This window comes from Sceloporus undulatus, chromosome 1 (genome assembly GCF_019175285.1).
Source record: "Sceloporus undulatus isolate JIND9_A2432 ecotype Alabama chromosome 1, SceUnd_v1.1, whole genome shotgun sequence".
In the NCBI taxonomy this organism is placed as follows: Eukaryota; Metazoa; Chordata; class Lepidosauria; order Squamata; family Phrynosomatidae; genus Sceloporus; species Sceloporus undulatus.
Window position 1 is genome coordinate 239,368,838 of NC_056522.1, and position 16,248 is coordinate 239,385,085.

Genomic DNA, 16,248 nt, shown 5'->3' on the forward strand with positions numbered 1-16,248 from the left:
TGTAAGAAGAGAGAATAGCATAGAAAGCCAACTACCTAACATTCTGATGTGTTAGATTGGAATTTTGACATGGTAAATATTACTTTGTAATTAATTTCTGTACAGCATTAGATTTACCTGATAGCAAAACCGCACCAAAATGGTTTTAGGATACAGTAAAACCTACCCAACACTTTCAACAGTATCTCATAGGACCTGGTTGCCAGGCTCTCTCACAACCCAGTTCATCTTCCTCTGGACACTTGCACTGTCCTTAATATGAGTATTTGGTGCCCAGCACTGGCACTCTACATGCAGGCTGACTACTGCAAAATGGAGTGAACCCCCCCTCCATTTTTGTAATCCAAGGGCTATGTTTCTGTTAACACAGCCTACAATAGCATTAGCATTTAAAATAAATATATTGCACTGCTGGCTCATATTCAGCAAGTGACCCACTAGAACACTTCTCATATGAGCTTTTCCACATGCTGTTCTCATAGCTTTTGATTCTTTGTCCCTGGATGGAGGATTTTGTATTTATCTGTTGAAGTCCATCTGGCTGTTTCAGCCCAACATTCTAGTCTGTCAATATAATTATGTTGGGAATTAGGTATTTCTCTCTGCTCAATAGCATCTACAAACTTGACAACATTGTCCTTCTACTCTCATCATAAAATGCGCCACCACCATCAACAGTAGAACACTACAGGGCTTAAGACAGAGCCCTGTGGCAATCCACACAAGGGCTTTCTCCATTTTGACAAAAAGCCACTAATAATCAACCACGTGTTATGGTTGCTCAGCAAGGTACAGATTCACTTAACAGTAGTGTGGTCCACCTTACTTTTTAGCATTTTGCCAAAAAAGAATACAATGGAATATCTTTTCAAATGTTGTGCTGAAGTAAATATATATTACGTCCATGGACTTCCCTAGATCTATAACAGTAGACATGATACTGATTAAATATGAATCTGCTTGTAGAATTAATGTAGCTAACTTTACATCTTATCTGAATGCTACAGGAGACACCAGAGTGGTTGGAATAGATTTACACTGCATGTGCTTCAAAACTAGAATATTAATTACCATTGCCATTTATAGTCATTAAACTACCAATTCCAGATTAGAGGCAGTATTGTGGGAGCCAGAAGGTAGGTGACAGAGGAAAGTTACTCCTGCTGGCTGGAAAGTGTTCTTTGTAGGCAGCTGGAGTCTCTTATTTTGGGAGTGATTCACTAACGCTAAGGATACACTGATAACACTCTTTGTAGAGCAATATATTGAAAAAAATCTCAAAGTTAAAAAAAATGCGACCAGAACCATGGGAGCTTATGAATAACAGACAGGAAATATGAAGATACAGATTGAGTCTCACTTGTCCGTAATTCCAAAATAATCCAAAATGCAAAAGTCTCCAGATGGGTGACTGAGACACCGACACCTTTGCTTTCTGATGGTTCAATGTACACAAACTTTTTGTTCACAAAATTATTAAAAATATTGTATATAAAATTACCTTCAGGCTATGTACATAAGGTGTATATGAGACATACCTGAATTTCATGATCAGACTTGGGTCCCATCTCCAAGACATCTCATTATGTATATACAAATATTCCATCTGTAAAACACCAAAATCCAAAACATTTCTGGTCCCAATCATTTCAGATGAGGGAAATTCAGCCTGTAGTACTGAATGGGCAGGCTATAGCCAGGGAACCTGACAAAGAAAACAATGACTTTTCCAGACAGCTAATTGTCTGTCTAATAGGAAAGTTCATGCAGTGTCTAATGAAAGAACCTGTTTGGCATGGCACCATTGCTTAGATTTATGTTATGGTTAACAAGCTTACTACCACAGAAGGAAAATCAGCCTATAATTATTCAGTGAATACACACTAGGAGGAATAGCTGATTAATGAGTGCCAAATGCATAGAAGCATTAATTGGGGCTGGAGAAAAGCAGGAAGTGAATTGAGAATGAAAAAAGTAGGTATCCTCCTGCACTCCCTCCAAAGCCGCATAGAAGTGCACTGTTGTGAGAATTAGTGTTTCAGTAATGGAGCCAAGTGCAGAACTCCACCCTGTATGATTTAGTGGCCATATTCACACAGAGAGGGCGCCCTGGTTCAATGAGAATGAATAAAGAATCCTGGCACTGGGACTTTCTTGGCGTACTCAGAATGAGCTATGAGTCTACGTGGGCAGCTAATTTGCTCCATCTAGCCTCCTTCCCAGGTAGTGGCTAGAGTAGCCAGAACTTGCTGAATTGCTCAGACATTTTGCCTCCATGTTCCTGAAGAAACCAGAAATTATAAACCAAAAAGAACCCCTGGTTTGCAATTCTCTCTTGTAACAACATACCAAGTCCCCTGGTTCAAATGATATGGTAAGCTTTGAATTCCTGGTGAGCATAATCGCTCCCACAACCAAGAGCAACAGCAGCACTTTACATTTCTATACTGCTTCATAGTGAACTAAGCACTCTCTAAGTGATTTACAATGTGTTAGCAATTGCCTCCAACAAGCTGGATACTCATTTTACTGATCTACAAAAGGATGGAAGGATGAGCCAACCTGGAGCCCCGTGGGTTCAAACTCACAACGTTGTGGCTGCAGTACCAGCATTTAACCACTACACCACCAGGAGGAACCAAATGGGAGGGAAAGGGCTGTGCTCACCCGCCTGCAGTGTGTTCTTCATGCTATTTCTTGCTAATCTGTCCCAAAATGCCCCCAAACCCTGGGAAAGCACTAAGCATTGTTGTTGTGTGCCTTCAAGTTTGTTTATGACTTATGGTGACTCTACGGTGAACCTATCACGGGGTTTTCTTGGCAGAATTCGTTCACAGGAGGCTTGCCATTGTCTCCCCTGAAGCTGAGAGCACGTGACTTGCCCAAGGTTACCCAGAGTCAGAATCCAACATTGAAACCACTAAACTCTTAAAAGCATACTGTACAGCTAAAATAAGAGGGTTTGTCCCATGCAGTTATATGACAGAATTTCAAGTGAAGGTTTCAATACTTTCACTGATGTCAGTGGCATTTTAATATGCAATTGTGACTGGAACATGCTCATGAGAGAGGATGTATCTAACCACCTCAGCTGCTAAACATAATATGGAAGATTACTGCTATACAAATATTTTTGTTTCCCATCCATGGAACATGTACTCATGTGAGGTCACAACACTTTACATCCAGCTTTCCCATAAAGGGTATCTTCCAAAATTACAGTTTGTTGAGAAGCAAGAATGAATAAATATTTTCTTATTTTGTTCTTGAAGTTTTCCCTACCTCTGAGTGAGAATGACAGCTCTGTTCCATTTTTTTAAAATGCAGTTCAGGACATTTTGGCTAAATATGGTGCAAACATTTCCTGCACACTGTTTTTGTTTTAAACAAACCCCAAGTTTTACTATGAAAATGATTATTTAAAAAAGTTCTGAAATGTGAAACATTTCCTAGTGGTTAAGTATTTACTTGACAGGGAGCCTTGGTGTACTGAGACATCAGTTCTTGTTGAGAATGAGAAAATTAGCAAGCATTGTTTACATTCTTGAATGCAGGATCATTGATCTGTTTAATGGAGATGTGATTTAATGAAATGAGACATGTTAATTGATCATCCCAGTATTGAAGGTGATTCTCAAACTGGATCCATCTCAAATAATCCATCCAGGAGTCCTGTAGGGCTCTGTTTACATTTGCACGTTTGTGTGGAGGACCCAAGTCCATTTCCTAAATGGTTTTCCTACCTCCAGTGCATGTCCATTCAATTCTACCTGTGCAATTCTACCTATGCAAGTAGTATACTTCAGTTGAAAGGTTGTGATTTATTTTCATTCACTTCATTTTCCTATAGATCTGCACAGATGCCCTGTATCATCCACCAGATGGAACTGAGGAGTCAGAAAAACCAACATACTCTCTTCCCTGTGGAGGAATAGGGAAGACAGGAGGAGGTCTACAAAAACCAAGGAGATTTTTGCCCCCCCCCCAACTCCTGCTGAGATGGAGGCAGACAACATAGATGCCTGGCATTATCAAAGAAAGGCTAGGCTAGTAGGAATTGGAATGATAAGACTTTCTAAGCACCAGCACAACTCTAGGCAACATTGTCAATCGATTTAGGAAGAAAGGGAACAATTGAAGCATATTTTCAGTCTTTTAATTTTTTTTGATCAAACTGGAAGTCACAAAAAATATCATAAACCCCATGAAGACACAATGTCCAGATCACCCTAATCTCACAGAATCAGCACACAGTTACAGACTTGTAAAAGCTACTTCTAGTAATGCTGGATTTTCTTATATCCTTGACAGGGCTAAACATTGAGGACAGCCCACTTCTATAGAATTCTATTAAAAAAAACCAGCAAGAGAGAGAGAAAGAGAATCTTTCTTTCTTTCTTTGTATTTAACACACACAGACAAGCCTTTGGAACGTAAGTATTGTTGCATGATGTTTCTTCATATCAAAAATACTAGTGCCTTTGTCAAACAGACAGTCAAACAAAATGCTTAGCAACTATGCTGTCCATATGGTGGGATCATAAACTGGGTAGAACTTTTACACCTGCATTACGCCACTCCTCTTTTTAAAGGAGCTTTTGACAAGATGAATGCAAACACAATACACAGAGAGAGTCATTTTGGTGCTTGAGATGTGCTGCTTGCGGAGACATTTGTTCGAAATAACTCATACATTCTATAAAGGTATGTAAACAATTCAGGTACGGCAGATTCCTCCCCCACCCCAAAAAGAAAAGAAATTTAAAGAAAAAAAACACACACCACTACAGTCATTAAGATCTGACATGGCCAAAGCTGCTTCATTATTTCCCTATTATCCCTGAGCACCTTAAAAATTATTCTCCAAATCTCGCTTTTTAAAAAAATTACACACAATGTCCTAATCACAAAGGTTCCATCATCCATAACAGAGTGGGAGGGACTGTACAGGCTGACATTTGCCCAGTATATGGACTACCAGGATCAAAAGAGCACTTAATCACCTCTGGCTCCTAAACGAAATGCTGTGCGCTTGTACCCTACATAACTGAAGAGGCTTTGGATGGAGTCCACTGGGACTGCAATTAGTTTGCACGCATTTCTATGAAACTGGCTCCTAATGGATCCTTTGCATCTTCCTTTAACAACACCCCCCACATTTTTAAAAGCCATTTCTCATATAATAGTCTTCCAAAATTAAAAATGCAGAAATTACCTTGTCAGAGGAAATCACTACCAAACCTACAGATTACAAAAAGGTTGCATAGGAATATCAATGGGCATAGGTGCATCAAATGGTGAGAAAATGCTCTTCATTCTTCTTCACAACATAATATGGCAACAATGATGTTATTTATTTTTTCTGGAAAAATCAAATGATTTCACTTTATTTCAAAATTGTACAAAATGGCAATGGCTGCTTATAAAAAACAAAGTTTCTGGTTGTTGTTTTTTAAAGGTGTGAAATCTCAGGCATTGTACCAGTGGCCCTGAGACCATTCACAGTGCAGTGGAAATTGTGTTTTGAGGCAGAAATTATAACTCATCTTTCCTTTTCCCTATTCTTTCATGGTCTCTTTCTCGGAGGGTCCGCATGAAGGTTGAAAACCCAGATTCCTAAGAAGAAAAGAAAAAGCTTATTGCACATGGAGAATGGAACTGAAAACAGCACTTCAATCTTTGCTTTAAAGGGCAGTGGGCACAGCAAGAACACAGATACAGTGGACCTTGATTACAGCTGGGGTTTGGTTCCAGGATCCCCCAGGGATACCAAAATCCATGGATGATCACGTCCCATTAAATGCAGTGACATAGTAAAATGGTGTCCCTTATATAAAATAGCAAAATCAAGGTTTGTTTTTGGAACTGATATATTTTAAAAATATTTTCAAGCTGTGGGTGCTTGAATCCGTGAAATCCGTGGATATGGAGGGCCAAATGTACCTTGTACCCAGATGGTAAGTGGCAGGCACTGAACAACACTGCCTTTATGTAAAAGCCACAATTTGAGGTCACAGTTGCTCACGATTAAGGAGGGAGAACATGTGGCCCTCCAAATTTTGTTGAACTACAATTCCCAATTCCCACCTCTCCCACTGTTGGCTGTGCTAGCTAGGACTGATGGGAGCCACAGCAGGGGTGGGCAGGGGTGAGATGCCAGGGAGCCACATTAGTCCCCCCAGGAGACTTTGCAGGGCCATATCCCTCCACTGCACATGATGCTGGGGAAAAACCCAACCCAAACACGCTCCAAGGGGACCTGGGGACCATTTTCATCATGTTTGGGGGCTGGTTCAGGAGAGTGTTTTCTTGAACACCAAAAAGTTAGAGGTTTTGCTAGTTCCTCCTTCTGATATATAGCCTACAGCACACAGTATTCATTAGTGATCTCCCATCCAAATACTAACCAGGGCTGATACTGCTTAGCTTCCAAGATCTGACAGGAACCCACAATGCATTTAAAGCAACTCATGATTTATAGGACAATGTGCAGTACTTATTTTGCCATGACTGTGGTGAAGAGTCATACCCTTAATCTGCAATTTGCAAGCGATCGAAATCCATGCGATCATGCCCTCAAAGAGTGAGAGTTGGAGCCAAAACACCACAGAAGCCCACAAGCTTTTCCATTAATTTCTGAGGGCTTTAGATTAAACCTGACAACTCATCCGATCTATTTGGACACATGATGTAGTGGGAATGGAGCCACCATTATTTTGTCTGCTGCATCTGTCAATTTTAATTTAGAATGTTACGCATCGGTACTTGTGAAATTTGAGATTCTAGTAAACACCCCGAAGAACTAGCTTTTGATTAGCAATGTACCTGCTATTACAAGTGTTATCCGAAACGTATTATCCAGTCCAGTGAAGCTGTGTGTGATGTTTCTTTCTGCATTTTAACAAAATACCTAATAACCAAGCAACTGCTGAGAAGGAATACACCTACAATTAAACGAGCCTTTCAAAATGCTCTGCTTCAGGATGCATTCAGGAGCCCTTGTTATTTCTTCACAGCAATACTGGATTGGTTTGCAGCCTGCTTTTCTTTATATTCATTGTGGTGCAGACTAGCCATGCCTAATCTATGCCCTCCAGATGTTGTGTTAAACTACAGCTCTCAACATTTTTGACTGCTGGCCTTACTGGCTAAGGCAAATAGGAGCTAAAGTCCAGAATATCTGCTTGGCACAATGTAGGGAAAGACTGTTATATGAGACAGAGAGGAGAAGATCCAAAGTAATTGGGATCTGTGTAACTTTATTGAATAACTGCCTACCCTCCCACTGCTTGTGAAATGTACTCGAAACAGAGGGGACTTCCAAAAGCAGACTGGAACGACAAATCACCATACCAAAACAGCAAAGACAGAAAGTAAATATATCCTATTGGGCATACATAAAGAAGGTGGCAACTTTGGATTCTGGCCAGATAGGTTAGCCCAAGTGGTTGCTACATCTCAGTCAGACCTCCCTGAGAAGTTTCCCCCCCTGGCTATTTAAGAAGCTCAGACGCCTTAAAAATGAAAATTGTAAATGGTTGTATTTGCATTTGCAATGTCGTAAACTGTAGCCTTTATGGTAGATGAGTATGATAATAGTATAACAGTGACATGATGCTAAAATGGAAGATAGATTCCTAGCATTACTGTCAAAAGGACTAAGACTATTAAGTATAAGCTAAGATGTTGGCCTAGGAGGGAGAGGTAGGTGGGAGAGCAAGTTGTGTATCACAAATGGAAAGGTTTTTAAACAGATTAAAGGAGACTTGTAAAATCCCCTGTTTCCCAGTAAGTGCTTGGAAGTGATATTCTCCTGTGAACCGATAGGTTCCAGCTGAATAGAGGGTGACAGCTCTCCGTTAGTCATTGGAAGAACCAAGATGGAGTGACTCTGTGTGCTAATTGAGATGTCAAGAAATGAAAAGGGACAGCTGAGGACAGGAGGACAAACAGCCAGATTTCTCTCCCCCTACAACTGTGATTTTTTTTTAAAAAAAGAGCATATGCATATGCATTTTCCTCTGCCAAACAAATGAGATCTGTCACTTTCATAAATCCTTTTATTTTTGTAAGTGCATTAATAAAGCCGAAATGATTCATAGCTTAAACTCAATTTGCAACTATTTATATTTAGGCTGATAAAACCTCATTATAAAATCAAAACATAGCAAGCACTCTGTATCCACAAGAAAGTTAACAGTGTGGTGTAGTACAGTTCATTGCAGATTAAAACTGTGGAGACACAATTCCTGCAGAATACCCACAAGAACTAACTACAATGAAGGTGAATAAAGATGTTACTTCAAGATGTCACTGCATGTCCTCTCTTAATTTCCCAATATACAAAGGGCAACTTAAGGCATAGGTTCCAAATGAATATGCAGAACCCACTGGAACTGCTTTCATACTATATTGGCTATAACTAGATATGGGATTGGCAGATGTTAAATTTTCTCATTTTCATTAGTGCAAAATCCATAGAGATAATTTTATAAAAAAACAAGGCTCAAAACAAAAGGTTACCTAATTTTCTGCAGACTGGACCAGGTCCAGGTGACAAATGCATGTGTATGTACAGAGAGAAATGATACAGCCATGTGAGTTGTGTAATGATAACATTAAAGCCATTTGCAAAATGCCAGAGGCAGAGAGAGATTGACTGACTGATCATTTACAGATGGAACCATTATAAAATATGACAGTTCCTTCTAATGTCTGTTACTATTTTAATCATTTACCATGTACTCACCCCTCTGTCTCCATTATACTTTTCTATAAATTTTCCATAGTTGTAGTAGTTGAAGGTCGGGTAACCATCCACACCTTCCTGCTTACATAGATCATGATTCTGTTCTTTGGCACAGTCCACTGCAGCATAGGCAATCTAACACAAGGAAGAAAAACAGAACAGCCATCACCAACAATGATTCACTGCACCAGCTAAATTGAGATTTGGTTGCTTTAAATACTGTCACAAATGTCATGCAATGACATGCAATGTGACATGCAATGTCACAAAAAACTGTACCATGGAAAATATTTCCAGTAGCAAAACCCAGTCAGTACAAGAACAGTTAAATTCTGTTTAATGCACACAGCTGAATAATATGTCAAATCCCTAGGTGCAGGTAGTAAGGGTCAGGATTCCCCACCCCACCTCAGCCGCTACCCTTGCTCTGGTGGAAGAACTGGTGGAAAGTCCTTCTGCTTCTGTGAAGAGGGTAAAAATTTCAACTAAGAGCAGCATCTTACATCCCCCTCAGAGTGCCTCTCCAGCTCATGTCTAACTGAAAAGTAGTGTCTTTGATAGGCTTAGAATCTATCAGGGTATAGGGAAACTTAAAAACCACCTTTCATGAAAAGGGCATCCATGCCCACCACTTTGTATCACAGCACACATTTCTATCCAAGCAGATAACTAAGTACTTGAAATTTTATCAGACCCTAATGAACTCCTATAATAAACATAGAATTACAACATGCAGTGACCACCAATTTGGAGCTTTACATGACTCTTGTCCTTCATGAGGATGTTTTTCTGTATGCTCAATGCCACACACACACATGGTGAAATTAAAAGATCAACAGGTCACTGCCATTTAATTCATTATGCCATGGACAAGACAGTATAGCACTCCCATCCATCAAAGGAGCCCATCCATTTCTGCTAGACTAATGAATCATGATCAGAGTTCACAGAATCAGAGTTGGGACTACAAGGGTCATCCCGTTCCCTGCCATACAGGAATACAAAACTACAGCAGTCCTATTCCACTGTCAAACTGGGTCTCAGAGTAAAGAAGTTCATCCTAATGTTTAGATGGAATCTTTTTTCTTATACAGTAATTTGAATCTGTTGGATAGTGTCCTAGAATCACACCACTGATTAATGTTTAGCTTGTGGTCTACTAAGACTTCTAAATCGCTTTCACATATACTGCTTTCAAGCCAGGTATCACCAATCCTTTATTTGTGCATTTCATTTTTTCTTCCCTAGATGTGCTTTACATTTGTCCCTATTGAAATTCATTTTGTTTGTTTTGACCCAACTCTTCAATCTGTCCAGACCAGTGGTTCTCAACCTTTGGCTCTAATGTTTTGGACTTCAACTCCCAACCAGCTTGCCCAAAGATGACCAAAGAATCCTTCAGGGATTCTGGGAGCTGAAGTCTAAAATAGTTGGAGGACCCAAGGTTGAGAACCACTGGTCCAGACCATTTTGAATTCTGTCCTCTGGTGTATTAGCAACCACTCCTAATTTGGTGCCATCTGCAACTCTGACAAGCATGTCTTTTATTCAATCATCCAAATCATTTATAAAGGTGTTGAACAACAACAGGCTCAGGACAGAACCCTAAGGCATCCCACTAGTCACTTCTCCCCACAATAAAGAAGAGTGTAAGTTAGTTTCTGGGCAAAGCTCTACAAGGTTTGGGTCTGGGTTACCTACAGCATTGCCTTCTTCCATATAAGACACCTCTTACATTCAGGTCCTCTGGGAGACATCTATTTTTGTCAACCAAAACTAGGCTGACTGTGACCCAGAGGGCATTTTCTTCAGCCACTCCCAAACCGTTCAGTGACCTACCGGAAGAAATTTGTCAGCTTGAGAAACTGTCTGAGTTTTTATCAGCAGTACAGTTTCTTCCAGCAAGCCTATCCAGATTATTTTTAAATTATTGTTTGTAAGATATTTATTAATGCAATTTTAATTTGTATTGGTTTTATATGCTCTTTTAACTATATTATATGCTGTGTTATGTTGCTGTTTTCTTCCTTGGTTAACAGGGAGCACTGGATAAGAAATACTACTACTACTACTACTACTACTACTACTAATAATAATAATAATAGCTGAACTAGTGGTGAGTACTCACTGGGTCTAGCTTGTCAACCAATTCCAAATTCACCTAACTGTAGCACTGTCTAGCCCTCAGCTCACCAGCTTGTCTGCAAGAATTCAGCTGGAGAGGATTCAGTTTTGGTCTGACTGCTCCAATATAACTATACCCAAACTTAATCCTCCTTTGTATCTCTCTCCCCAGCACTACTTCATTGTTTTACTCAGGCGCTGCAGGGTATATTTCAGAGGAAGGAACTTGCAAAATCACCTCTGAGTATTCCTTGCCAAAGAAAACCCTGTGAAATTCATGGGGTTGCCAAAGTCAACGGGCGACTTGAAGGCACACACACAGTTGGTGTAGTTAGGGTCTTAAGGGGACATGCCACTTCAGGTTCTCTCTGTCTCCACTTTAAGCTCCCTTATCCCATTTAGGACACTACAGACTAAAAGGTTTGTTTTGTTCTAAAAACAAATGACCCAAGTAAGAAACCAATTAAAACAATTCCACCAATTAAACCCCCCAGTTCTAATTGTTAATATTAATGCATTAATTTTCTGACCTAACATTCCAAGCTGTACTGTGGCCTCACTCCAACAGCCCTTTCCAAGACTATACTTCCATTAATACACATTTGCCTCAGTACACCCACCGAGCTAATTTCTGCAGAAATCTCATCTGTACAGTTTTAAATACAGACATGGGCACTTTCAATTTCAGTTTTATTGTGACTGCTGCCTAAAATCTATTGAATGGAAATTTAATGTCATTTAAAATGTAAGATTCCATTACACTCCTTCCTTTAAACAATCTGTTCATAATATCCTCCCCTCTTGCCTTATGGGCTGTCACTGAGCCACAGCCCCATCATTAGCTGTCATTTACTATTCTATTATGACCTCCAACTTCCTGGTGACACATCGTAAATGTTGCACATACACCTACAGCAGCATTCTTATCACTTATTAACAAGAACGGACAAGTGATTCCCCCCCCCCCCCAATTCTGCAGGTTCACTCTGGGCTCCTTCTAATTATTTCCTTGCTTGAATTGTTGCTCCATCCCACAAGCTACTTTGTGAAACAAATGCTTCCACTCTCATTTTAGAGCCTCTTACAGATGACGTGACAAATTGCTGCTTACCTGTCAATGCAAACTCATTTCTCAGGCTAAGATAATGTTAATGTGTTAATGAATGCTCCTTTTCGACTCAAGCAAATACAGGTTACCTCTATTAAGGTTTAGATACTCATCTGACATGTGACAGTTAAATATCCCTATCTTGGGGGTTATTTACACTGTGAAAATAATCCAGGATGAATCCGGATTAAATCTCTGTTGTTCATACATATCCCCAATGGCAATCCAATTAAGTTTGGGGGAGCTGCCAGACCCCCCGCTTAATAAAGGATAATGGAAATCGAGCTTTCCCCCAATTTTTTTTAAAAAAGAGATCCATATTGTCAGTAGTATGAATAACCAATGCAAATAGATCTGAATAGACTCAGGATAAAATGCTGCATACCAAAAAGCTTTCAGATGATACAGATATCCCCTTCAGAATATGCATCTGTAATGACTGGGCCCTCCAGTCATTTGGGGACTTCTCCTGAACCACAAAGGGTTAATCTGGGGGGGAGGTACATGCTAATGAGAGCTGACATCACATGCTAATGAGCGATGACATCATAGCTGATGTAAGGTCTAACTGACCAATCAGAGAGTAGGACCGGGAGATTCAAGAACATTCCTTGAGTAGCCTTTAAAAACCCTTTGCGACCATGTGGTCTTTTGTCTCTCCCTCCCTCCTCTTGGGGGAAACCAGATGTTTTCTTTGTTCTCTGTGAGTCTGTGAGGAACAGGCTCAGGAATGCAGGTGGAGTTGGCAAGAAGCCCTCCCTGCATCCAGCAACTCAACACGAACTGCAAATCCCATCACTGTGTGAGTAGCTAGGAAATGTGTTAGCTAGTACGTTTAGGTTTTGTTATGTTTATCTCATACCTTGCCTGAAATGAATACTTGGTAACTATGTTTTCTGTACCTGCAAGACAAGGAGGCTTTGCATGAATGATATCTTCCTATCCTATTCTATTTCTTTAAAATAAATATCTTTCTTTAAAAGTATCTGCTGTCTCTCTCTGCTCCTGTACACGCATCTTAGCTCGGTTACTGGTTGCTTTAAGTTAACAAGGAAACAGAAACTAGATCTCTCCCTAGCAAGTCCCAGTGTGTGCTTAGGGAAACATAGTTCATTGAGATTCACTGGGTGGTGGCAGCGAGATACAGGATCTCAAGGGGTATCAGCAGGGAGTGGGAATGGAGACCTAGGAGATCCTAGAAGGGAAGTTTAAGGGACTCCCTGGGGGTAAGAGCCAAGCACAGGGCAGCTGGGTGGCTGCTGGACTCCCAGGGATCACCACAGCATCTTTCATGGGAATGGGCAACTGTCCCAAAACAGTGGCCTGATCCACCAGACCCTGGCAGAAACTAAGTTGTCCAAAGAAATGCAAAGAGGGCAAAACTCAAGGAGGTCTGAAACTCAGCTGAGCAAAAATTGAGCCATTCTCCACTCAACAGCCTATCTTTAGATATTTCCAATGTTACTCTCTCTTCTGAAAGCAGAGATGGGGAACATGTTCTTGAATTGCAACTCCATTTTTCCCTGGCCAGTACAGCCAATTGTAGGGCATGATGGTCTTGTTGTGTACCTTCAACACATTTTTGACTTATGGCAATGTTAAGGCAAACCTATCATGGGTTTGTCTTGGCAACATTTGTCAGATGTGGATTGCCTTTGCTTTCCTCTGAGGCTGAGAGAGTTGACTTGATCAAAATCACTCAGTGGGTGTCTAAGACCAAGCAGAGATTCAAACCCTGATCTCCAGAGTCATATTCCCTGATGCCCAAACCAGTACTCCACACTGGCTCTCTGGGGATGATAGTAGTTTTTCTCCAATGTAATGGCCACTCATTCCTATCCCTGTCTTGAAATCACTTCACCACTTGGTTGACCTTAGCTGGCTGCATTAATTAGTTCTTGCATCTAGTATTTTCCTCTCTACCACTCCAGATTACAATTATTATTACTATTAATTTATTTAATAAATACCCTGACTTTATCCCAAATGGAACCCAAGAGGGCTCAGACATATCAAAACAAAGTACATGAATTAAAAATTAGTAGTAAAAAAGTAAAAAACATTATTAAATGAGTTACAGTATTAAAATATCAATACCTTAAAACAATATAAAATCACTTAAAACCATAACAGAAACAATAAAAAATATAGCACATGGACCCTATTAAAGATCTTTCCACATAAAAGAGGAGGCTGAAAGTGGTATACCCTATGCCACCCTATTAATTTTAGAGCTTGGAAGTTACTTTCTGAACAACATCTTCCAGGATCCTCTGGCCAGCAAAATCAATACGAGATTCTGGCAGGCATAGTAGAAAAAAGTAACTTTTAATAGCTATCATTCAGACAGAAGCAGGGTCAACTTCTCTTTCAGGAAAAAAAAATCAGCAGTCACCACGCCTCTAGCAGGAATAGTACAGAGAGGAGACACACAAGATGAAATCCACATGAAGGATTAGGACTGGGGAAAATGGTGCAGCATTACTGTATGCCAGTGACCCAACTGCTTAATTATTGTTAGAAGGCCAGAGACCTAACACATCAAATAATCAACAGGATTAACAATGCTGCCAGTTGACTAGGTAGTTATGAGTTGTTAACAAGAACAAAATGATTTTAAGGCCAATCCTGAGTTGTGTAGGGCTAGATTTCTCCTGGCTTGGCTAATCAAACATTGGCAATGGAGCTTTGGCTATCAATAGCTCGGTGAATCACAGAAGCACAGAGTTGGAAGAGACCTCATGGGCCATGAAGGCCAACCCTCTGCCATATGCAATCAACCCACCCCCAATACATGGCTATCCTGCCTTCAAAGAAGGAGACTCTGCCACACTCTGAGGCAGTATATTCCACTGTTGAACAGCTGTTATTCTCAGGAAGTTCTTTCTAATATTGAGTGGAATTTCTTTTCCTGTACCTTGAACCCATTGCTCCAGGTCCTATTCTCTGGAGCTGCAGAAAACAAACTTGCTCCATCTTCAATATGGCAGTCCTTTAAATATTTAAGCAGGGCTATCATATCACCTCTTAACCTTCTCTTTTCTAGGCTAAACATACCCAGATCCCTAAGTCATCATCATAGAACATTGTTTCCAAACCTTTTACCAATTTGGCCACCCTCCTCTGGACATGCTCCAGCTTCTCAACATCCCTGTTGAACTGTGGTGTCCAGAACTAGACAGAGTATTCCAGATGACCAAAGCAGAATAGAATGGTACTATTACTTCCCTCGATCTAGACACCAAACTCTTTTTGATGCAGACTAGAATCACATTGTCTTTATCTGTCACATCACACTGTTGACTCATGTTCAACCTGTGGTCTACTAGGACTCTTAGATCCCTTTCACACGTACTGCTGTCAAGTCAGGTGCCACCATCCTATATCTGTGCATTTCATTTTTTCTGCCTAAGTGTAGTATCTTACATTTCTTTGTGTTGAAGTTCTTTTCGTTAGTTATTAGCTTTCTAATCGATCAAAATCATTTTAAGTCATCTTGTCCCTTCCTAATTAAGTGTCATCTGCAAATTTGATAAATATGCCCTCTATCTGGATGATGAGGATGCCACTATATTGTTTGGGATTCCCAAAGTAATCTTTCCTGGTTTTCAAAGACAATGGTTGGCAGCCAGGATTTTGAATACTGGACTATTGGGCTGTATAAACAACCTGTAAGGGGTGGCTCTATGCCACCCTCAAAGTGCTGGGTTGGGGACATGACAACTGTATGCCACACCCCCAACTGGGTACAAAAAGGCCTTATGATGCCCCTTGTGTGCAGTGCACGAGCGATGTCATCATGGCACCTGCCGTCTGGGGGTGTGCACCAAGATGGCACCAGGATACTGGCACAAGGGCTTTGAGGGTGTAAATGCTCAGCCTTCACTAAACCCTAGCTTGGGTCCAGGCCGGCACAAAGTGCCGGTCTGTACACCCACTATGACTTTAGAGACCAGGGTTCAAAACCCCACTTAGCCATGGAAACCCACTGAGTGGTCTTAGGCAAGTCACATTCTCTCAGCCTCAGAGGAAGGCACTGGCAAAAGCCCCTCTGGACAAATCTTGCCAAGAAAACCCTGTGATAGGCTTGCCCTTAGGACTGCCATAAGTCAGAAATGACTTGAAGGCACATAACCACAAACAGACACCTACGGTGCTTGACTGACTGTGGCAGTCAGAAGCAATTGCTACTAGCCATAACATAGTAGCCTCTGAAAGACAATGTTCATGAAAAGATTCATAATATCTGGATGTGAATGTTGCATGT

General features: G+C 40.6%; 2 protein-coding genes and 1 long non-coding RNA gene across 5 annotated transcripts in view; 1 reads left to right on the forward strand and 2 right to left on the reverse strand.

Annotated features, from left to right (window-relative positions):
- Nucleotides 1-16,248, reverse strand: part of SEC22A (SEC22 homolog A, vesicle trafficking protein) — a 1,054,631-nt gene that overhangs the window by 87,770 nt on the left and 950,613 nt on the right. The window lies entirely within an intron of this gene.
- The window catches only part of PDIA5 (protein disulfide isomerase family A member 5), a 213,893-nt gene continuing 202,013 nt past the window's right edge, over nt 4,369-16,248 (reverse strand). For both annotated transcript variants that reach the window (XM_042445080.1, XM_042445081.1), the window contains 2 exons: nt 8,750-8,884; nt 4,369-5,616 (listed from right to left, as the gene is read on the reverse strand). In XM_042445080.1, the coding sequence (XP_042301014.1) occupies nt 5,536-5,616; nt 8,750-8,884 (216 nt within the window). In that variant the 3' untranslated portion in view covers nt 4,369-5,535. The remainder of the gene's footprint in view (nt 5,617-8,749; nt 8,885-16,248) is intronic.
- Nucleotides 12,636-16,248, forward strand: part of LOC121918972 — a 35,296-nt gene continuing 31,683 nt past the window's right edge. Inside the window, exon 1 of the long non-coding RNA XR_006101358.1 lies at nt 12,636-12,783. This is a non-coding gene — a long non-coding RNA (uncharacterized LOC121918972). The remainder of the gene's footprint in view (nt 12,784-16,248) is intronic.